Source organism: Heterobasidion irregulare (assembly GCF_000320585.1).
Source record: "Heterobasidion irregulare TC 32-1 unplaced genomic scaffold scaffold_01, whole genome shotgun sequence".
Taxonomy (NCBI): Eukaryota; Fungi; Basidiomycota; class Agaricomycetes; order Russulales; family Bondarzewiaceae; genus Heterobasidion; species Heterobasidion irregulare.
Genome location: NW_009258197.1, coordinates 3,142,510 through 3,163,594, shown reverse-complemented (window position 1 = coordinate 3,163,594; position 21,085 = coordinate 3,142,510). Strand labels below are relative to the sequence as shown.

Here is a 21,085-nt window from a genome sequence, read left to right as displayed (position 1 = left end):
GAACCTCGGCCTAGCAGGATGCCCTAGCGCACTTTTTTTTTTCAGACGAGGAACCTGACTCCGCGTCGTGGTCGTCGACGGCGCCGTTGCCGTTGTTGTTGCCACTGCCGTGAGCGTAGAGTTGCGCGTCGGGGACGCCATGGCGGTCGCCCCCAACGACGGGGTGCGCGTGCGCGCCGACGTCCGCGGCGCCTGGGGGGATCTTTTCGGACGAGATCGCGAGGTCGGGGCGTGCGGTCCAGTCGGTGTAGTCGCGGCGCACTTCGATATAGTCCGTTGCGAACTCGCCGATCTGGTTCCCAATTCACGTAAGAAAGATACATCACAGGTCAACGCCGACCCGCAGAGACGGAGTGCGCTCATGAGAAAAACCGACGCACCTGGTCCTCGTCCATCCCGAGCGCCTCCGCCTCCTCGCTCGCGCGGAGGTGCAGGCCCGGGATTGAGTTGACGCACTTGGTGATGAGCGCGGTGACGACGAACGTGTACGAGCACGTCGCGCAGACGTACGCGAACTGGATGTACAGCTGCTTGTAGTTGTGGTCGAGCCACCCGCCCGGCACGGCGGTGTTCACGCCGTCGAGCGCGATGATGTCGCTCCGCGCGAAGAGCGCGTTGAAGAGCAGCCCGATGATCCCGCCGACCGCGTGCTCCGCGAACAAGTCCAGCGCGTCGTCGATGCGGACGAGAAATTTAACTGGAGGCGCCGCCGGCTGTCAATTTTCTACGCGCAAAGCGATGGGGGACAGACGGACCCTTCGTCGCATAGTTGCACACCGCGCCGGTGACGATGCCCATGATCACGGCGGCCCAGGTGGGGATGAAGCCCGACGCGGGCGTGGCGGCGACGAGCCCCGCGATGGTTCCGGAGCAGAAGCCGACCATGCTCCACTTGCGCTCGTAGCGGAAGTCGAGCAGGCACCAGACGAGGCCGCCGCACGCGGCCGCGAGCATGGAGTTCCACGCGGCGACGACGGCGCGCAGGTTCGCGCCGAAGGCGCTTCCGGCGTTGAAGCCGAGCCAGCCGAACCAGAGGATGAAGGTGCCGAGGTTGACCATGGAGACGTTGTGCGGGCGGAAGTTGAGGAGCTCCTTCTCGCCCCTACGACCGAGGACCCAGGAGTATGCGAGGCCGGCAACGCCGCTGCCGATCTCGACGGGGCCGCCGCCTGAATGGGCATTTCGTCGTAAATGGGGCTATCAATCCGAGGAAGAGGAGGGAGAGACGGACCGGCGTAATCGAGGACACCCCACGAGAGCCCCCAGCCGTGAGCGGACCAGGCCCAGCAGGCGAGCGGACAGTAGACAATCGTCATCCAAATGAAGGTAAAGACCATCGCGGGGAGGACGCGGCCGCGTTCTGCGAGACCGCCCATGAGGATGCAGACGGTGACACATGCGAACTCCATCTGGTAGAAGCTGTAGAGCAGCTCCGGGATAAGGGGCGAGCCGGGAGACGGGGCGTCGAGGACGTTCATGAGGCCGAAGTTCCCGAGGTTGCCAATGAAGCCATTCGTGGCCGAGCTGGAGAAGGCGAGGGAGTAGCCCCAGAAGAACCAGTGGAAGATGACGACGGCGTTGGCAGCCGAGACTGCCCAGATGAGGGAGAGAGCAGACTTGCGCCGCGAGAGGCCGGAGTAGAGGAACGCTGAGCGGGTGGTGAATCAGACAGGGAGGGCGGTAAGCGAGCGAGAGGGACGCACCGAGGCCGGGGATCATAAACGAGACCAAGGCGCCGGCGAGGATGATGAACGCGACATCGCCTCGGTCGAATCTGGGGAGACAGGCACGACATTGAGCACAGAGGGTGCCAGGGCTGCCATTGGACGTACTGCGACTGATCCCCTGTGGTTGCAATCAGCCATGAGCCGCGCCTTATCTTAATCTTATCGCGGCGTTACTCACGGGCAGATATAGACGGCGTCGCCGACATGGTGGGTGCGTTCCGCGCTTTCTCAAGATAGAAGGCGACCGACGAGAACGTTTGGCTGTGTGCGCACGCCTGCAGAGAGGACAGGGGCCGTGAAAACGAGAGTGAGCAGACGACGGCCGGAGAGCGCCAGCGTTGCCGATAATCCACTCGTCCGCCATTGGTCCGATACCCACCCGCCGCCCGCCACCCACGTCACAATTCCCTTTTCCATCCACACCGCCTGCCTCTTTCGGTCCCCCAAAGCCAGCCCGCTGCCAGCCCCTATCCCTCCACCTCTCTCTCGTGCGCACTCTCTCATCCCCTACGCCTTTTGACTTGGTATCATACCTGATGCACACGGTCCATCGCGGATCGCGCCGACTTGCGTCGCCTTGGTGGGTGGGGTACTCCCACGGTGGATGGGGATGTGATGGAGTCTGAATTCGGCCACCAGGCGTGGGCTGAAAGCGCCCTGATGGTCACCCGCTGCAATTAGAACACACCAGAGAAAGGCGATGAATACGACATCATTGAAGGTGCACTATGTGTCAGGAAACACCGGGCGAGGAGAAGTGAAAGTCGTATCATATTTCTGCTCGTACGCCGTCGAGGATAATCAGGCTCAGGCCTTTCGACTCTTTCGGTAGTCAAAGTCGTGCACCAGGCGCGCCGGAGTGGACTCTGGAAGGATCGAGACGAGCCCGCGTCCGCGGCAAGCAACGGAGACGGGCCGCGGCTCAATTGCACCCTCGTAAGCTGCACGATCACATGATGTCTAAAATCGCCCGATTTTGTGGTGGGCGACCAATCAGCGCCCGGGTGAAAGAGAGGTAAGAGACCGCCGTCCGAGATTTTCTGTCTGCGCTCGCCCACACACACGACCATGGCCACCCTCTTCAAGGACTACTCTGCGTCCGCATCCATGCCGTCGTCCACAGCGGCGTCGCAGCTATACAACATTCCCATCCCCTCTTTCCTCTCCTCCGTCACGGGCGCAGCGGCCTGGTGGTACACCACCGCCGCCATCGTCCTCGCTCTCCTGGCCCTCGAGCAATCCGTGTACCGTTGGAAGAAGCAGCACCTTCCTGGCGACAAATGGACAATCCCCATTATCGGCAAGTTTGCCGACTCGATGAAGCCCACCATGGAGGGTTACATGAAGCAATGGGAGTCCGGCGCATTGAGCGCAATCAGCGTCTTCAACATGTGAGTGTTGTCGCACCCCGCTTCATTTCTGGTTTCATCTTTGCACGGCTGACAACGCCGTTAAGCTTCATCGTCATGTCCTCTTCGAACGAGTACTCGCGTAAGATCCTCAACTCCCCAACGCATGCGGAGCCTTGTCTCGTCCACTCTGCCAAGCAGATCCTTCTGCCTGACAACTGGTACAACACTCGATCATTTTTGTTGTCTGCCGTACTGACGGTCGTTCAGGGTATTCCTCACAGGAAAGACCCACGTCGAGTACCGCCGTGGCCTGAACGCGCTGTTCACTCGCAAAGCCCTTGGGTATGTCTACTCATCAGCTGCCGTTCCTTGCGATCATAACTTGCGTCCTCTAGCATCTATGTACAGATCATGGACGACATCACTCGCGATCACCTCTCGCGCTGGCTCAAAGAGGCGGCTGAGGACCCCGAACCCAAACCCATTATGATGACTGTCCGCAACCTGAACATGGAAACCTCCCTGCGCGTCTTCTGTGGTAACCACATCCCCGCCCGCGCGACCCAGGAGATCAGCGAGAAGTACTGGTCCATCACCCTCGCCCTCGAGCTCGTCAACTTCCCGCTCGCCCTGCCCGGCACGAAGGTCTACCGCGCGATCCAGGCGCGCAAGGTCGCACTCGCGTGGCTCGAGCTCGCGGCGAAGAACAGCAAGATCGCGATGGCCGCCGGGCGCGAGTCGGAGTGCATGCTCGACGAGTGGGTCAAAATTCTCGCGGACCCTACGTATAAGGGCCGCCGTGAGTTCACCGACCACGAGATGGCGATGGTTGTCTTCTCGTTCTTGTTCGCGAGTCAGGACGCGATGAGCAGTGGGTTGATCTACGGCTTCCAGCACCTTGCGGACCACCCCGAGATCCTCGCCAAGGTGCGCGAGGAGCAGGACCGCGTGCGTGGTGGCGACAACGACAAGGCGATGACGCTCGAGATGCTCGACGAGATGCCGTACCTCAAGGCGGTCGTGAAAGAATCCCTCCGCGTCAAGCCCCCGGTCACGATGGTGCGTATCGTGTTTACCCCTCCTCCATCTCGACTGCGGAGTTCGCTGACCGTGGCATTTGACGTCCGCCAGGTTCCGTACAAGACGACCAAGGCATTCCCGATCGACAGCAGCTACACCGTCCCCGTCAACAGTATGCTCATCCCCTCGTTCTATAACTCGCTCCACGACCCCGAGGTCTTCCCCGACCACGATTCGCTGATCCCCGAGCGCTGGCTGGACCCGGAAAGCTCTGCAAACCAAAACCCGAAGAACTACCTCGTGTTCGGCAGCGGCCCCCACAAATGCATCGGCCTCGAGTACGCGACGATGAACATCGCGCAGGTGCTCGCGATCGCGAGCGTCATGATGGACTTTGAGCACGTGCTGACGCCGGAGAGCGAGAAGGTCCAGTGCGTATTCCTCTCCTGTCTCAATTGCGCTGTGTGTACAGACGCTGACGTGAATGTCTCGTTTTTATCAGGATTATCGCGACGCTGTTCCCGCAAGACGGCTGCCTGATGAAGTTCAGCCCGCGTTCGCACGCGTGAAAAGGTGCTTTCCGAGACCCACCAACCCCCTCCTCCCATCTCGTCCCCCGGCGTTCGTTCCACACCTACGGCACTCACCGACACCGACACCGACACCGACATTGGTATCTTATTATCAACGGTACCTTATATAGATGCGTCCGCGCGACGTTAAGCTACATCTTACACCTTGTTGCACGCGGCGGAGCGCGAGCAGCTCTGACCCGACCCCCCTTGTATCCCAGCCGAGCAGTGACGCACACACTAATTATACCCTATCGTAATGTTACGACGCTCTCGCATTGCATGGTCGAATTGATGACTTTTTTCATTGGACGTCTTGACTCGTGAATCTGTAGGTGTATGTGTGCCAGTTGATTTATTGAATCACGATACTAATGGATCGGCGGTGGTGATGCTGAGCGCCGAGTCCTTGAGTGGCCACAATAAAATGGTATGAGTTTTTGCTGCTGACTGTCGTTCATCGATTTATCGATCGTCTCAGTGCGCGCAAATACAGAAAAAGTAGTACGTAAGTATGGAAGCTGGGTGAGCTTGGGTGATGCAAAATAGAAGAGGACCCCTGGGACTGCTCATCATATATCTAATTTCTATATGCTATCTCCTAGTACTCCATGCACTATAAGCAATACTCAAATGATGTTTGTCCTTTTTTCAGTCCTTCCATAAGATTTTCATGGAAAATTTCAAGCTCTGCGCGCAGTATTTGGCAATACGCGAACACATCAGGCAGATATAGGACTCTATGAACAATGACTGAACCTCACAGGCACTCACTAGACATTACTGGCTGGTATGAGACATCGCGGGCGACTACTGTATGGGACTGTAATCCAAAAAACCAATTTAAGATTAAACATTGTGGGTGTCATCGCAACGCGACGGGTAGAAACCTCAACTTGAATCCACCAGCATGCACGTGGCAAGACCAGAAAAGGCAACGCGGGAAATACCAACGCCAAGCAGGCCGCACTGTCTGCCTCCATCATTTCTGGCACCCTTCTTGCCTCCCCTCCCGCCCTTTCTTTAGCCCGGTCTTGTCTCTGTTTTCAACCATGGGCAACATTACCAGCTGCTGTGACTCATGCTGTGCGCATCTCGCCACTTTCTGACTTAATACAGGATTGACTGATCTTTCCGTCCAGTCCACTCGCGCAGGTCACAGTCGTACGAGCCTCTCTTGCTTGAAAACGAGCGAGAGGCAGTGGCAGATCTTTTACAATATTTGGAGAGTGCGTATACGTCGACACCGATGTCGTGTTTGGGCTCCTAGGATGGCTAATACGAGATGGCATTGTAGATCGAACGACCACCAACTTCTTCACGGGATCCCCGCTTTCCGCGCTGACCACACTCTCATTTTCTGACAATGTCGACCTCCAACGCAGTGCGGCTCTCGCTTTCGCTGAAATCACCGAGAAGGAAGTGCGACCCGTCGGACGTGACACGCTTGATCCCATTTTATTCCTGCTCAGCAGCCTTGACACGGAGGTACAGCGGGCTGCGAGTGCTGCGCTTGGAAATTTGGCTGTGAATAGTGCGTCCTTTCTTTCTCTTCATAGCATGCGGATGTCTGAAAAGGTTGCATTTGGTGTGATAGCCGACAACAAGCTGCTCATCGTCAAACTTGGTGGCCTCGAGCCCCTCATCCGTCAAATGCTTAGCCCAAACGTAGAGGTGCAGTGCAATGCCGTTGGTTGTGTGACGAACTTGGCCACCCACGGTTCGTCAGCGGTGTTCTGCTGGAAGCAGGCAATTTTGACTTCTGATCTGATCGTGTTGTAGATGACAACAAGACGAAGATCGCCAAGTCAGGAGCTCTGGTTCCACTGACACGGTTAGCACGTTCAAAGGATATGCGGGTTCAACGGAACGCCACAGGTGCATTGTTGAACATGACACATTCAGGTGAGTATCTGGCACGTTTCTACTGCTGTATGCTCTTCGCTGCAACCCTATTTCTTCCAGACGAGAATAGACAACAACTCGTGAACGCTGGCGCTATCCCTGTCCTGGTCAGCTTGCTGAACTCGCCTGACACGGATGTTCAGTATTACTGCACAACTGCGTTGAGCAACATTGCCGTCGACGGTAGGCACTCTGCCTCGTGCACTTGATTGAAAATTAATCGCTGCGTCAGGCTCAAACCGGATGAAATTGGCCCAGAGCGAGCCCAAGCTAGTGACGAGCTTGGTCCAATTAATGGATAGCCCGAGTTTGAAAGTCCAGTGCCAAGCTGCGCTGGCGCTTCGAAATCTGGCCAGTGACGGTTAGTTGGATTTTTTTCTCCAAACTTCAGTAGCGCTTGACATCGTTGTTTTAGAGAAATATCAACTCGAGATCGTGAAGTCGGATGGACTCCAGCCTCTCTTACGCTTGCTTCAATCCACTTATCTACCCCTCATCCTCTCTTCAGCAGCATGCGTCCGGAACGTGTCTATCCACCCTCAGAATGAATCTCCCATCATCGAATCTGGGTTCCTACAGCCGCTAATCAACCTCTTGTCGTTCAAAGATAACGAGGAAGTGCAGTGCCATGCGATCTCCACCCTGCGTAACTTGGCTGCGAGCTCGGAGAAGAACAAGCAGGCAATTGTCAAGGCTGGCGCGGTGCACTCGATTAAGGAGCTCGTCTTGGAGGTACCCATGAATGTTCAAAGTGAAATGACGGCGTGTGTAGCTGTGTTGGCTTTGAGCGACGATTTGAAAGGACAGTTGTTGGAAATGGGTATATGTGAGGTGCTTATTCCTTTGACAAACTCGCCAAGTTCGGAAGTACAGGGCAACAGTGCCGCTGCGCTGGGTAACTTGTCATCGAAGGGTAAGTGTTTCTCGGGTGTATATTACTTGCTCCTGTCATGACATCTCAAAACACAGATGGAAGAGCAGCTACAGATGACTACTCAGCTTTCAATGACGTTTGGGACAAACCAGATGGTGGCATGCATCATTATCTCCATCGCTTCTTGAGTAGCCCAGACGCCACATTCCAGCACATCGCTGTGTGGACTATTGTGCAGCTTTTGGAATCAGGAGGTCAGTGTTTTTTGCCTTCTTAATAAGCTAAATAATGACGAAAGCAAACTTTATTTCAGATCCTCTGCTCATCACAAACATCCGCAGCTCAAACCTCTTGGTGCCGAACGTGCGCGAACTTGGCAGCTCACGTTCTGTCACCCCAACATCATCCGCTGGCGGAACACCGCGATCTCATCACTCCCAGGCTCATTCCTACTCAGAAACTGAGACAGGCGAGGGCCATGGCGAGATTCAGCTCCTGGCTCGCAAGATCTTGGAGTTTGTAGACGGAGATGAGCCTGTCATCCCTGCCAGCTTGGTACCGTCTCACATTCAGCCCGGCTCCTCTGTTGGGCGCGATTCAAATGTGAGCGGAAAGGACCACGAGGAGCTTAGACGGAGCGTGCGCGAGGCGTTCGGTTCCAGTTCATATGGGCATCAGTGATCTGCTCATGTGGAAGGACTCGCAGGCGGGTTTCGTGCATCGCGGACTGGACTTTGTTTTTTGTTAGGGAGGTTTGCATATCATTACTCGTTCATCTTGCCATATTACATCTCTAAAGTTTTCTCTTCCTCCTCACGCTCCGTCTCATTTCCTCGTTCTCGTCTTCGTTCTCGCTGTGTATTGATGTCCATGATTGGTCGGCTTCGTGGGCTCGGCATGTCGAATCTTCGATCCCCTTATATGCCTTCGTAACAATATCTCCGATGGTTATATCTCATTATCCCGCCGCTTGTCTCCTGATGTTGTCCTTTTTGCTTCCGTGAACTCGATTCGTGCTTTGCGGGTCTCGGTTTGTTGATGGGGCCATATAATTGTGTTTGTACATGATCACTGCAGCGATGCTGTAGCTTTTATTACGCTTTGTAAATACGTCGTATGCTACCTTCCTCTTTGTGGTTTGTGTGGCATTGAGATTTCTGTTATGGTCCTGTAGCTTGTTTACATCAGTTTTCAAGGGAGAAAGACCTTACGCCTGGAGTCCCTTGATAAGGCTTAGCCTGCGCAATGCGGAGGAACATGATGCGCAATAATATGGGTCCTTGCTGCACGGCTTTCGTCTTTACGCGTCGACAGTGGCTGCACGACATGGCGGCTTCAGCCAAAGCGGAGTCGGGTAGCTGGCGACAACTGTGGCGCGCGTCTATTGTCCTCGAGCCCTTCCTTGTGCCCCCCCGAACAAAGCGCGTTCGCCACCTGTCCACCGGCGATTCTCTTATAAATCGAGGCCAACATGACCAGGCGCTCCAGCAATCAAGCTTTGGGGTCTGCATTTCTGCAATCTTCCTGCCTCGTGTTGATAGTTCCGTTTCGCCGACGCGTCTCCTGCAGTTTTACAGCCCTCGCGCCTCCCTCCTCTCGCCCTCATCCGTGGAGATATAGACGAGGCTTAGGCTAGATCCCCCTGTGCATTCTTTCTTTCGCCTACGAAATTCACTGTCGTCCTCGGCTGCGCCTTGGCTATTCTCCCTGTCTGCGGCTCGTCTTCATCTCTAGGCCTTTTTCTTCTTCCCTTCCCCTCGGATCCTCTCCCCGTAACTTATCTAGTCCACCTCAGCCATGCGTCTTCCCTCCGCCCTTCTAGTTCTTGCCGTAGCACAGGCGCTCCCCGCCGATGCCGGCGTGATCAGGCATGCCACCAATCGTTTTCATCAAGTCGCTCTCGAGCACAGTGCCGGCCTCGCGCGCGATCTCCGTCTGGTCTTTGGAGAGACCATGTTCGCGCAGCAACCGAAGGCTCGCCTCGTCAATCAGAAGCCGTACTGCGTGAGCAAGTCCGGTGGCAGCTTCAGTGGCAGCTCCAGTAGCGGCCCTTCTCCCACTCCAGGCAATATAACGTCCAGTGCAGCTAGTGCAGCCCCGTCGACGAGCATGTTATCGACTAGAGCCCCTGTCACCAGCACCAGCTCCAGTGTCTCCCCGACCCCTGCGTTCACGTCGAATTGGCAGGTTGCACAGTCCTACGTGAGTCCTCGTGGATGTCATTTCGGTCGTTCGCTGTCTGATATTTGAATTCTCACTTTAGACCGGCAACTCTTTCTTTTCTGGTTGGGATTTCTTCACCGGCAACGATCCAACGAATGGTATCATCACATACGTGGACCAGAACACTGCGGTGAGACTCTCCTTGCATCCAAGCACGTATTCATGCATCTCATCATTCCTCGTTCATCTAGCAAACGAACAACCTTGTTTCAATTAATAGTGCAGGGAATGCAATCATGCGTGTCGACGACACTCCTCAGGTTTCCGGGAACGATCGGAAATCGGTACGCATCACCACTCAGTTCAGCTTCAACGGAGCACTCGTCATCATGGACTCCGTGCACATGCCGACTGGATGCGGAACATGGCCGTGAGTCTGAGATTTTCTGCACTCGCAAACATCTACTCATCTCAGCACCCTCAAATCAGAGCGTTCTGGACCGATGGTATGTCGTTATTTCAGCTATCGACATCCATTGCTCACTCACACCATATATGCAGGGCCCAACTGGCCAAATGGTGGTGAGATCGACATCGTTGAAGGCGTTAACGACTACACGAACAACCAAGCCACAATCCACACAAACTCTGGCTGCTCCCTCCCATCGTCGAACCTCACCTCGCTCGCGATTACAGGCACTGTCGTTGGCGGGACCAACTGTGCTGCCTTGGAGACGGGAAACCAGGGCTGTGGCGTTCGCGCTGCGAACGTGAACTCGTTCGGTGCCGCGTTCAATAATATCGGAGGCGGTGTCTATGCCAGTGAGTACTTTTATCCTGCTATGGCCTTTGGCCAAATTTTGCGAGATGCTGATGTGTGTCTGTGTAGTGCTTTGGGATGATGATGGCGTCTCGGTGTACTTCTTCCCTCGCAGCTCAATACCCGCAGACATCACCGCCGGCGCACCGCAGCCCAATGGCTGGGGTCTGCCCATGGCCCAGTGGCCTGCGAGCTCTTGCAACCCATCGACCTTCTTCCACGACCACTCGGCCATCTTCGACACGACCCTTTGGTGAGTCCACTTCTTATTCTTGCTCGTCATGGATGATCCTGACCCTCGTGCGTGCCCTAAAGCGGTGACTGGGCGAGCGGCGTGTGGTCCTCGACCGGGGTCCCCGGACAGGAGCAGAGCTGTGCTCAGCGCACGGGTGTGGCGACATGCGAAGACTTCGTGCGCAACAACGGTGCCGCGCTCCAGCAGGCTTGTGAGTCCCGGCCGGCCTCTTCCTCTGCGGCGTGCTGACAAGCTCTTCTCCTACACCGCAGACTGGGAGGTCAAGGGCGTCACGATCTACCAGCAGAAGTGACGAGTCGACACCCGCTATCTTTGACGGACCACGCGAACCGTGGACGCAATGTACGATCCTGTTTTTTATACTATGGTAAGCTCGCCGGGGCGACGCGGCGCTGTGTATTTGGTTCTTAGGGTCTTGTGTTAGATTATTGGATGAGAGACACGACATTCGCGGATTTCTTGCGGTGCGGATGCACCTTGCCAGAGGTGACTCGCCCACATCCTACGACCCCTTCTTCGAGGAAGGAATTTATTCCACGCTCTTTGTAATATCTAGACCGCTGCGCATTTATACGATTAGTTGAACTATGTATTTTGACGAGTGGACTGTGTTGCGAGTGAAGGATCTAGTGTGCCTCCACACGTGAGTGATACTGCGACAAGCCGGAGGATCAAGACAGCGTGCAAAGACAACTCGCGTACTTTTATCCTACATCAGCGGCCCTACCCCGCCCTCACTTCAAGGGAGAAGACCCCGGTATGTCCACCAAACGCTCCGCCGCCGCCGACCAACCGGCCGCACCGCTCATTTCTTCGTCTTCTTGCCCTCCACGAACAGCACCCGCTGCTTCACTGCGCGCCCACCACAGCGCCGCGCGGTATACATCTCTAATCAGCAGCAGCCCATCGAGTTGGCGGCGACGGGGGAGAGAGACGCACCTCGCGGGTCGTACTTGACCGCGGAGAGCTTCGGGCCCTGGCGCAGGCGCTGCGTGGTGTAGAAGAATCCCGTCTGCGCGGTCGAGATGAGGCGGACGATGAGGGTCCTAAGCCGGGGGATGGTGGGTGAGCAGGGCGTGAGCGGGCGGGGTCAGTACTCAGTGCAGGGGACGAGGCGCACCGGGCTTTCGACTTTGCTGCCATGTGTGGGTGCGCGACTGGAGGAGGGCCGTGGGAAAGCTGCCGAGGCGTTCTTCGAGGTTCTTCAGGTCGACGAGGTGCGGTCGATCTCTCTCGCGGTATGTTCGGGACAATGTTGCAGCGTTGAAGCAGGAGAGCGCGTTTGCGCGTCGTATCAACGACCAGAGTGCCTCGGGCTCACAGTTCCCCGGCACGTTCAATCAATATCATCCTTGATGCCTTTCGCACCGGCCCGGGAATATCGCAACATATAAGTTATGATGGACTGTATTGAGAAGAATGATCGCTATGAATTGAGGGCACATATGCATCGCTCCCGTCGCTCGTTGTGCAAGGAGCTTGTGGATGCCTGTGTTTCCGCCATTTTCTATCTACGCATGTTGTGATGGCGCGGCTGAGATCACGCCATGGACTCGAGCGACACGCCTCGGTCCTCGGGCGACAAATGCATTATTCATATGGCTCTCCCACCGCCAAGTCCTGTTCGTTGCTCGTGGGCGTGCGCAACAGCACTGCCGTGCCCTGTCGGACCTGATCCAATCACAGACTCACCGTTGTCGCCAGCCGTCCCAGGCCTTTTGCTCCGCGCACCCATCCGTCTCTTTCCCTGCTGTACCTACCCGCCTCGCGAGCCGCGCCTCGCATCCGCCTCATCCGCGACTAGTAACATACCCTCTTTCCGAGCAGCTCGGTGCTGAGCGCTAGTGGCCTCTGACCCGGTGTCCCCGATCCCCAAACAAAAGATTTTTCGACAGCTCAGCCCATTCTTGGTCCGCATCCCCACCCCATCTGCTCTTGTCCGCATGGCACACGAGACGGCCGCGAAGCGCGTCGTGAAGGTCGCCGTGGTGGGCAGCGGCCTCGCAGGCCTCACCGCGGCCTATCTGCTCTCGAACGCCCACACGCGGCGCGGCGAACGCACGTCGGGAGGCGAGGGCGTCGAGTTCGAGGTGCACATATTCGAAAAGGTACGTCCGGGGTGCTGATCCGTCGATCGGGGTCGGGCTGATGTTTGGTGGTGCTCTCGCCGTTTCTGGTGTTCGTGTGATCGGGGTGGGACGCGTCAGGCGGAGACGCTGGGCATGGACTCGCACTCGGTGTCGCTCGCGCCTCCAGGCCTCCCGTCCGACCTCGAATGGCGCGTCGACGTTCCGATGCGCTCCTTCCAAGGAGGTCAGCCTGCTGCCCCGCGCCCTCTCTCCCTGCTCCCGCCGCTCACGTCACACCCCACCCAGGCTATTACCCCCAGCTCATCGCCCTCTACAAGCACCTCGGCGTCTCCTTCCGACACACTGACTTTTCATACTCATTCTCCTACCTCCCGTCTCTCCCCCCGCCGTCCCCGCACCCATCAGCGAGACCGGACATCGCGCCGACGATGATCTACGACGGCGCCTCCGGGACCAAGGGGATCAGCGTCCCAACCGCCCTGCGCACATGGTCGACGCACCCCGTCGGCCCCGCGCGCCTCGTCGCCTACCTTGCCTTTCTGCTATCCTTCGCCCTCGCCACGCTCGTCCTCCTGCACAACTTCCTCCGCCTGCAGATCCTCGCGGCGCCGTGGTTCAGGAGCAAAGACGTCGCGCGCTTGAGCTGGGCGGCCTGGGTGGAGCGCGCGACCCCGAGAGGGCCGCTGGCGCGGTGGCTACGACTGGACGCGCGGTGGCGGGAGTTCACGCGGGACGTCTGCACGCCGCTGTTCTCGGCGGTGTGCACCGCGGCGCGCGAAGACGTGCAGGCGCACCCCGCAGAGGAGTTCCTCGGTACGTCGACCGCGCTCCGCCACCGCGCTCGGTCCCTGACGCCCTCCCCGCAGACTTCATCTGGCTCACGCTCTTCACGCACCACTACGTCGTCTCCCACGGCGTCCGCGACGTCGTCGCCCGCCTCACCGCCTCCATCCCGCCCGCGCAGATCCACCTCGGCGCCGCGACCACCGCCGTCCTCCCAGACGCACACGACCCCGCCCTCCTCGCCGTCGTCTGCACCCCCGCACACGGCGCGCCCGCCGCCCACGCGGGCTTCGCGCACGTCGTGCTCGCCGCGCAGGCGAACCACGCAGCGCCGCTCGTGCGCTCCTACGCGCGCGCGCTCGCGCCCGGCGGTGGCGGTGGCGGTGGCGCCGCCGCGCAGCGGGCGGACGCGCTCGCGGCGTGCCTCGCGCGGTTCGAGTACCGCCGCACGGTCGTCGTGAACCACACCGACGCGCAGCTGCTCCCCGCGCACCCGCGCGACCGGCGCGACCTCAACTTCGTCACCGTCACCGCGCGCACCGAAAAGAGCGTGCGCGACGAGTGCGAGAAGCCGGCTGAGGCGGCGGCGGTGGCGGGCGCGGGTTTGCTCGTCCCGCCGACGTATACGATGACGACGCAGATGCTGCTGCGGCCGGCGCACCTCCCGCCGGCGGCGCCTGGGGCGCCGGCGATCTACCAGACGACGAACCCGGTGTATGCGCCGGAGGAGGCGCGCGTGCTGTCGGTGGCGAGGATGGAGCGCGCGGTGCTGACGCGCGCGGGGAAGGAGGCGGTGCGGATGCTCTCGGTGCCGCCTGCGCGCGCGGCGTCGTGGGTGGACGACGTGCGGCGATGGGTGAAGGGGGGAGGCGCGAGCGCGGCAGAGGGAGAGACAGAAGGGGGGCTGGGTGCGTTGCAGGGGGCGGCGAGGAGGGAAGGAGGGGAGGTGCCGGGTGTGTGGGTCGTGGGATCTTACGCGTACAGGGGCATACCGCTGCTGGAGGGGTGCGTTGCGGGTGCGAGGGAGGTGGTGGAGCGGGGGATCATGGAGTGCGAGGGGGTGAGGGTGGCGGATGCGCCGTGGTAGGTGCGGGTGTATATATCGTCGCTTATTATCGTCTCTTGCTTTCGCTGTTGCCGGCGCGATGCCGTGGTGGTTTGTAGACTGACGTTACGTGTTGACGTTTGCCTGTGCGGATTGGGTGTACTACTGATATGCTTGGAGGCGCCCGATGGGGAGCGTCGCTCATCCATATGTCAGGACGCACATCGTGGACATTGACAAGAGTGTGTGCACGCTCTACTATGAATACAACGGATCTGCACATCGTACAGTACGGTCTCATACATCTGGTTCACCGCATGCGCAGCTTCTTCTCCATCTCCGCGTGGATGTCCATGGGAGGACCTGATTCCAATCCTGCGAAAAAGGGATCGAGATGAGTGCGTGAAGCCAGCGACGGGACGGGAGCGGAAACGCACCGCCAAAGATGTCGGCGACGTCGATGGTCTCGTCGCGGCCCATGAGGATGTCGAGATGGATGTTGGATTGGGGAAAGGAGGGCATGTGCGGGTTCTAGGGGATTGTGAGGCGAGATGGCGCTCTGGGGATGGGGAGGCACGCACGGCGGATACGAGCTTGCGCTCCATTAGCTGGCGCATGGGTAGGTGCAAGCCGTAGATCTCGCGCTGCATGGTTAGCTGGAGATTGTCCTGGGTCTCTTCCCACTGGGACGCGTAAGCGGCGGCGGGGATGGCCGAGTTCAGCCTGGGGACGTTGGTCAGTGACGAGCGGGGCGGGACTCACGTTTTCGAGGCGGCCCTGGAGCGAGTTGTGGGACTGGAGCTCGGCGACGAGAGTGCGTGTGCCGAAGCGGAGGGTGTCGTGGAGGCCGAAGGAGTTGGCGGTGTCGGCCACGGAGGCGGTCTTGGGCGCCTTGGAGGGCACGATGCGGTATGAGGGATCCTGTGGACGATGTCAGTGAGGGTGAACCGAGGAGGACGAGGACGGGCTGGACGGACCATGGGGGTCAAGTGGTGGGAGGGAGCGAGGAGGAACGCGTCACGCGTCTGATCTGTGTCTGGGGCTCGGCACTTGCCGTCGCATACCCTCGCATGGCCTGTTCGACCGCCTTGCTCGCCGTCCTCCCTCGTAGCCTCTCTGCTCGCGACCCTCTGTTCTACTCCCGACAGAGCATCCACCATTCAGAACACGCTTGATTTCCCTTGCTTTCGTCTGACCGCCCAGGCCGTGCGCCCGAGTCATCCCCAGATTGACCAGCAGCATGTCCGGACGACCCTCCCGCTCGTCCAGCATCCCAATACCCAGCGCCGCATCCACGTCCCTTCCCTCTCTCGACGATGTGATCTCGTTCCCCGCCTCGCCCCCTAACGTCACCCTGCCCCGCCCTCGCACGCCCTCTGGCGTCCTCCGTTTCCCCCCGCCTCTGGCCACAAGCCCCCCTCGCCTGCGATCCACCATGGTCCCCACCCTTCCCACTCACCGCCACCCAGGCGCCGCCATCGCCACCAGCCCCGTCCTCCCGCGCATCATACGCGCCAACACTAGTATTGCCTCGTCCACCGACGTCCCCTGCTCCCCTGCGCCCACCTCCCCCACTCGCTCCCGCAGAACAAGCACCGGCCCTGCCGCCTTTCGCCCCATCACCGTCACCCGCACAGCCAACCCCCACGGACACCCTGTCGCCCCACCCCAGTCCGCTCCGGCAGCGACCACCCCGTTCCCGCGCCCCGCCTACCTCAACCACTCCGCCCTCCGCCACCTCCTCCAGACAGAGCTCCCCGCAAACCTCCCGCTCTCGCGCTACTCTGTGCCCCCGCGGAACGTATGGCCCTACTCCGTGCGCCGCGAGCACTCCGCTAGCCCGAGCGACGACAGCGACGACGACAGCAACACCGGCCCCTTGCCTGTGCGCGCCCCCGGCCCTGCCGCGGCCCGCGATGCGCTCGAGAGCGTCGCCATGGTCGGGAGCAGCCCCATCTTCAGGCTGCCGACCAGGTGGAGCGAACAGGACCGCCATCCGTATCTGAGCGTGTCTGCTGATGGGAGGGACTTGACGTACAACGGTTCGCCCTTTCGTTTTGATGTTCTATCTGACCCACAGCTCTCAACGCGCGCTTCTGACCGATCCGCAGGCGCAGGATATCAAGGTGGGCAGTCTTGTGCTGACTTTCCATGTCCCGGCCACTCATCCTTATGCTTCAGGCGGTGCCAACCTCGACAACGCGGCTTTAGCTCGCACGAACCACCCTATACCTCCCGCGTGCGGCATCTATTACTACGAAATAGAGCTCCTTGGCAAGTCCCAGAAAGCGTGAGACTCTTGCCATCCTTTTATTCGCCCCCACGCTCACAACGTCTTTTCCTCCACAGCCATGTCAGCATAGGGTGAGTGATCGCCGCCCGCTTGGTCTGTTCATCAGATTCTAAAGATGATGATATTTTGCGTTTTGGCTTTGGTCGTCGCTCGCTCGCGCAGCTTTACATCGAGCGACAACCGCCTCAACAAGCTTCCAGGCTGGGACAAGAACTCCTGGGGATACCACGGCGATGATGGTTGCTCGTTCTCGGCCGAGAAGGCGGGGAACGCTTACGGCGAGACGTTCGGAGGTGATCCAGACCCCGGCCGCCCTCTCTCACACACACACAGGAACGTGCTCATCCATCATTTACGCTCACAGGTGGGGATACCGTCGGCGCCGGCATCGATTTCAGTCAGAATCGCGCCTTCTTCACCAAGAACGGGAACCTGATCGGTGAGCCTTCGTCCCTGTGTCGCGTCTGGCAGTTCTGGGCACCTACAACCGCGGCCGTGTGATCAGGCATGGTATTCGAGCACGTCGCGGAGGACATCGAGATCTATCCCTCGGTCGGACTTCGTCACACGCACGAGGCCATCCGCGTTAACTTCGGGCACGAGCCCTTTAAATACGACATCGACGACCACGTGCAGCAGCAGCGCGACGCGATCTGGGCGCGCATCCAGCAGACGAGCGTCGACTGGCGCGCGCTCGAGCCCGGGCGCACCGCCGCCGCCGCCGCGATCCCCGCCGCGCCGCTCGAGGAGCGGGAGAAGGGCGCGGGCCGCGCGGCGGCGGAGGACGACCAGGGGCGCGAGGAGGCTGGGCGGCTGGTGCTGAGCTACCTCGTGCACCACGGGTACGCGAAGACCGCGCACGCGTTCGAGACGCAGCTCGCGCGCACGGCCGCCGTACGCAGGCAGGCGGAGGAGCCCCTGCGCCCCGCGTCCCCCGCGCTGCCCGTGCCCCCTCGTTCTGGCCCCGAACCCGCGACGGCGGACGCCGATGCTGACGCGGATTCGCCGATGCCCGACGCAGACGATGACGATGACGACGACGCGGACGACGCGGACGACGTGGACGACGGGGCGACGCTTCTCGCGGGGGTGGCCAGCGCTGCACCGGCCGCGCGCGGCTCGAGCACGCGCGAGGCGCTCGAGCAGCGGCTCGCGATCGTGCACGCCGTGCAGCGCGGCGACATGGACACCGCGCTGTGGGCCGCCGAGGCGCGCTTCCCGGAGGTGCTCGCGCGCGAGCAGGGGCTCGTGCTGCTCAAGCTGCGCTGCCGCAAGTTCGTCGAGCTCGTGAACGAGGCGGCGGAGATGAAGCGCCGCGTCGGCGTCGTGGCCGCCGCCTCTGCCGCTGCCACTGGCGCCGGCGCTGATGGCGCTGGAGGGGGCGACGGGATGAACGCGGAGGACGGCGTGGAGGAGGGTGCTAACGAGGAGATGGAGGTCGACGACGGGTACGCCACAGCCACAGCCGCGGCGGCGACGGCGCCGGCGACGAAGGGCGCGGCGGAGGCGGCGCTGCGGGACGCGATCACGTATGGGCAGGCGCTGCAGAAGGACTACCGCCGGGACGCGCGGCGGGAGGTGCAGACGTACCTCGACCGCACGTTCAGCGTCGTCGCGTACCACTTCCCGCTCGAGGCGGGCGGCGCGGTGGGCGCGTGGGCGGGGCAGGAGGCGCGCGACGCGCTCGCGGCGGAGATCAACCAGGCCATCCTCGGTGCGTGCGTCCCTCCGTCGCCGCGGGGTTTTTTTTTTCTGATTTGATTTGATTTTACCACTCCTTTTCGTCGTCGGGCTCCGTTTGCTGACTCGCGTGTGGTTTGCTCTGGGTTTGCCTGCCTGTCCGCCCGCGCACGCAGAGTCGCAGGGGTGGCCGGCGCGCCCCGCGCTCGAGCGCGTGTACCGCCAGACGGCCGCGAGCCTCGTGCAGCTCGGCTACATGGGCATCGGCGCGGCCGTCTTCGCGGACCTGCAGCGCGAGCTGCTCGACGGCTGAGCGCGGAGCCGCGCGCGCCGCCTCCTGCTCCTCCCACGCGCACACCACGCATATGTACGCCGCCCCGCTCAGCCTTTCGGTCTTCCGGCCTCTTTGATGTTTTTTTTCTTTTTTCTTTTTTGTTCCGTGTCTTTTCTTTTCTTTCAGTCTCGCGTTTTTTTTTTTTTAGTTTGTATTTGTTTTTCAGCGCGCCCGTGCGGGCGTGCGGGGGGGTTCGCTGTACGAGAACGAGAAGGGGGTGGTGCTGTATGTAGTTGGGTTCCGTAACTGTGGACGAGAACAAATGAAGCGGCCCGGGGCGCCGCGGTGTTGAATATTCCCCCCTCTATCGACGCGAGCCTCTAATCACACGCAAAATCACGCGAGATCACAAAGTCGTATGTCCCGAGATAAATATTACAACAGGAGAGGCGGGGATGATCGTCATTCGATGCGATACGATGCGAAGTCTAAAGAGCAAGCGAGCGAGCGAGCGAGCGCTGGTCCTGTAGTACCAGATTACCAGCGGAGGGGAGGGACAGGTATGGATACATGCAGGAGGGGAGGGGTGGGTCGTCGTGGCGGTCGGGGCGGTGCTGGGGGAGATGCAGTACGGTATTAGGCGGTCCATGCATGCGGATAACGAAGAGCGTGCGTGAGTCGGATAGATACAGTGCGGGAGAGGGAGAAGCGGAAGGGTGGGGCGGAGAGGCTACGAGCCGACGGTGAAGGACTCGCCGCACCCGCACGCGTCCTTAATGTTCGGGTTCTTGAACGCGAACTTGGAGCTGCAAGCGGCAGAAACGGAGACGTGTGAGCACGGGTGGAAGAGGGTCATTGGCACGGCACGAACCTGAGCGCGTCCTCCTTCCAGTCCATCTCGCTGCCGATGATGGAGAAGAGGGCCTTGCTGTCGATGAGGACGCGGACGCCGTCCTGCTCGACGACCTCGTCGAACTTTGCGGGGCGGTCGACGTACTCGAGGTGGTAGGAGAGGCCGGCGCAGCCCTTGTTCCGGACGCCGATGCGGATGAGCTGGGGCGTCGGGCTGCGCATGAGGATGCGGAGGCGTTCGACGGCGGTGGATGTCTGTGCCGGGATGGCGCGGGTGGTATCGGAAGAGGCATGCGGGTGAAAGATATATATATATATATATTTCAAGAGTGGACGGTGCGGGGCGGGAACACGTACGATTGTCAGCGCGGCTTTCTTAGCGCGGAGGGCGGGCTTCGGGCGCTCTGCTCGCGGTGCGGGCGGGGGGCGCGCTGCGGTCTGCGGGGAGGCAGCGTCGGGGCTGAGGGGGGTGCTGGTGGTGGGTATGACGACGGACGGGGAGTCGTGCAGTAGAGGGTCGGAGATTGCGCTGGGTGCGGGTGCAGATGCGGGTGCGGGTGCGTTGCGGCCGGACCAGGCGGACATCATGGCGCGTCGGGATGGGGGCAGCGAGGGCCGCGACGGGGGGAGGTGGTGTGCGAGACGGTGGAGGCGGTGGAGGCGAGCGAGGGAGGCCATCGTGGAGGACGGCAGAGAGCAGCAGCGGGCCAGAGCTGACTTGCACAGACCGAGCAGGCATGACTCATCTGTTTGCCGCTGTTGCCCCCGCGTGGTGGCGCACCCCACCCGCCCCTCCGAAGCCAATCGCAGTCCGCCCGTTGCGCATCGACGCACTTTGATTTCCTTCCAGGAAAATCACCCGTCCCCTTGTCTGCATTGAGCCGTTCAGCCACCGGGACACCGTGATCAGTGCCCCAGTCGAGGTGTTTTAGCCACAAACCTCGCAGTGTACAAACTTGACTTCAACGGAAGGCACTTGTCTTCCAGGCCGGTATGTTCATTGTCAATCATACAGGGTATCTCAGAGAGTCGATTCTCTTGGTGCCGAGCTTCCATTCGCCAAACTGCTTGTGCTGTGCAGGCCTATACTCACCCCACGACCCTATTTCATTACATCTGTTTTCAATTGCTGCCGCATGAGGCCGCATTTCGCAGAGCGCGCGACCAGATGTCCGCCTCGAGGTGCTTCCAGGCAACTCTCGAGTGCCAATTGTCGAAGAAGCTCTCCACGTCGCGTTCCGAGCATGCTCACCACAGGGCATCTGTCTGATGACTTGAGCGTCAATTGCACTTTTGGGTATGTCTGCACCACATGCTCTACTCTCTGTCTGCGAATGGGTTTATTGCCTCGCCCGGCCGCCGCCCACGCTATCGCCCAT

General features: G+C 60.1%; 9 protein-coding genes across 9 annotated transcripts; 5 read left to right on the top strand and 4 right to left on the bottom strand.

The window, feature by feature from the left end:
* Window positions 1-10: 10 nt before the first annotated feature.
* Window positions 11-1,933, bottom strand: HETIRDRAFT_99999 (ammonium transporter; the record flags this gene model as incomplete). The annotated part of the gene is made up of 7 exons (XM_009543253.1): window positions 11-292; window positions 381-697; window positions 756-1,169; window positions 1,232-1,648; window positions 1,704-1,774; window positions 1,833-1,845; window positions 1,906-1,933. The coding sequence occupies 7 exons, from the start codon at window positions 1,931-1,933 to the stop codon at window positions 11-13; spliced, it is 1,542 nt and encodes a 513-aa protein (XP_009541548.1).
* Window positions 1,934-2,777: 844 nt separating this feature from the next.
* Window positions 2,778-5,318, top strand: cpm111 (cytochrome P450 monooxygenase 111). The gene is made up of 6 exons (XM_009543252.1): window positions 2,778-3,118; window positions 3,184-3,297; window positions 3,347-3,421; window positions 3,475-4,138; window positions 4,211-4,530; window positions 4,602-5,318. The coding sequence occupies exons 1-6, from the start codon at window positions 2,796-2,798 to the stop codon at window positions 4,666-4,668; spliced, it is 1,563 nt and encodes a 520-aa protein (XP_009541547.1). The 5' UTR covers window positions 2,778-2,795; the 3' UTR covers window positions 4,669-5,318.
* A 494-nt stretch (window positions 5,319-5,812) lies between these two features.
* On the top strand, window positions 5,813-8,131 carry HETIRDRAFT_308344 (uncharacterized protein; the record flags this gene model as incomplete). Its single annotated transcript, XM_009543251.1, has 8 exons — window positions 5,813-5,900; window positions 5,969-6,391; window positions 6,454-6,576; window positions 6,637-6,759; window positions 6,809-6,937; window positions 6,992-7,489; window positions 7,558-7,704; window positions 7,764-8,131. Coding segments are annotated over 8 exons (1,899 nt in total), but the record flags the coding sequence as incomplete, so codon positions are not given.
* Window positions 8,132-9,559: 1,428 nt separating this feature from the next.
* Window positions 9,560-11,280, top strand: HETIRDRAFT_59845 (glycoside hydrolase family 16 protein; the record flags this gene model as incomplete). Its single annotated transcript, XM_009542127.1, has 8 exons — window positions 9,560-9,652; window positions 9,714-9,803; window positions 9,865-10,043; window positions 10,103-10,119; window positions 10,175-10,435; window positions 10,503-10,686; window positions 10,749-10,879; window positions 10,941-11,280. The coding sequence occupies 8 exons, from the start codon at window positions 9,560-9,562 to the stop codon at window positions 10,979-10,981; spliced, it is 996 nt and encodes a 331-aa protein (XP_009540422.1). The 3' UTR covers window positions 10,982-11,280.
* Window positions 11,281-11,418: 138 nt separating this feature from the next.
* Window positions 11,419-11,945, bottom strand: HETIRDRAFT_141006 (uncharacterized protein). The gene is made up of 3 exons (XM_009543250.1): window positions 11,810-11,945; window positions 11,629-11,735; window positions 11,419-11,541 (listed from the first exon to the last, which is right to left on the bottom strand). The coding sequence occupies exons 1-3, from the start codon at window positions 11,830-11,832 to the stop codon at window positions 11,495-11,497; spliced, it is 177 nt and encodes a 58-aa protein (XP_009541545.1). The 5' UTR covers window positions 11,833-11,945; the 3' UTR covers window positions 11,419-11,494.
* A 711-nt stretch (window positions 11,946-12,656) lies between these two features.
* HETIRDRAFT_237980 (uncharacterized protein) lies at window positions 12,657-14,649 on the top strand (the record flags this gene model as incomplete). The annotated part of the gene is made up of 5 exons (XM_009543249.2): window positions 12,657-12,797; window positions 12,897-13,002; window positions 13,065-13,345; window positions 13,502-13,592; window positions 13,646-14,649. Coding segments are annotated over 5 exons (1,623 nt in total), but the record flags the coding sequence as incomplete, so codon positions are not given.
* A 227-nt stretch (window positions 14,650-14,876) lies between these two features.
* HETIRDRAFT_438065 (uncharacterized protein) lies at window positions 14,877-15,611 on the bottom strand. Its single transcript, XM_009543248.1, has 5 exons — window positions 15,585-15,611; window positions 15,370-15,528; window positions 15,189-15,290; window positions 15,045-15,138; window positions 14,877-14,982 (listed from the first exon to the last, which is right to left on the bottom strand). Exons 1-5 carry the CDS (start codon window positions 15,585-15,587, stop codon window positions 14,918-14,920), a joined length of 423 nt encoding a protein of 140 aa, XP_009541543.1. The 5' UTR covers window positions 15,588-15,611; the 3' UTR covers window positions 14,877-14,917.
* A 932-nt stretch (window positions 15,612-16,543) lies between these two features.
* HETIRDRAFT_306483 (uncharacterized protein) lies at window positions 16,544-18,893 on the top strand (the record flags this gene model as incomplete). Its single annotated transcript, XM_009543247.1, has 8 exons — window positions 16,544-16,661; window positions 16,789-16,897; window positions 16,957-16,971; window positions 17,063-17,193; window positions 17,265-17,339; window positions 17,406-17,829; window positions 17,998-18,614; window positions 18,757-18,893. The coding sequence occupies 8 exons, from the start codon at window positions 16,544-16,546 to the stop codon at window positions 18,891-18,893; spliced, it is 1,626 nt and encodes a 541-aa protein (XP_009541542.1).
* A 691-nt stretch (window positions 18,894-19,584) lies between these two features.
* On the bottom strand, window positions 19,585-19,928 carry HETIRDRAFT_41226 (uncharacterized protein; the record flags this gene model as incomplete). Its single annotated transcript, XM_009542032.1, has 2 exons — window positions 19,585-19,660; window positions 19,726-19,928. The coding sequence occupies 2 exons, from the start codon at window positions 19,926-19,928 to the stop codon at window positions 19,585-19,587; spliced, it is 279 nt and encodes a 92-aa protein (XP_009540327.1).
* Window positions 19,929-21,085: the final 1,157 nt, after the last annotated feature.

Bases quoted from the DNA above. Each gene is read 5' to 3' on its own strand.
- HETIRDRAFT_141006 (XM_009543250.1), bottom strand. From the start codon at position 11,832: ATGGCAGCAAAGTCGAAAGCCCG. The intron at 11,736-11,809 runs GTGCGCCTCGTC...CCCCCGGCTTAG, and splicing joins GCAGCAAAGTCGAAAGCCCG to GACCCTCATCGTCCGCCTCA. The intron at 11,542-11,628 runs GTGCGTCTCTCT...GTGGGCGCGCAG, and splicing joins GGTCAAGTACGACCCGCGAG to TGAAGCAGCGGGTGCTGTTC.
- HETIRDRAFT_438065 (XM_009543248.1), bottom strand. The intron at 15,139-15,188 runs GTGCGTGCCTCC...ACAATCCCCTAG, and splicing joins AGCGCAAGCTCGTATCCGCC to AACCCGCACATGCCCTCCTT. The intron at 14,983-15,044 runs GTGCGTTTCCGC...CCTTTTTCGCAG, and splicing joins CGTCGCCGACATCTTTGGCG to GATTGGAATCAGGTCCTCCC.
- cpm111 (XM_009543252.1), top strand. From the start codon at position 2,796: ATGGCCACCCTCTTCAAGGACTACTCTGCGTCCGCATCCATGCCGTCG. The intron at 3,298-3,346 runs GTACAACACTCG...ACGGTCGTTCAG, and splicing joins ATCCTTCTGCCTGACAACTG to GGTATTCCTCACAGGAAAGA. The intron at 4,139-4,210 runs GTGCGTATCGTG...GACGTCCGCCAG, and splicing joins TCAAGCCCCCGGTCACGATG to GTTCCGTACAAGACGACCAA.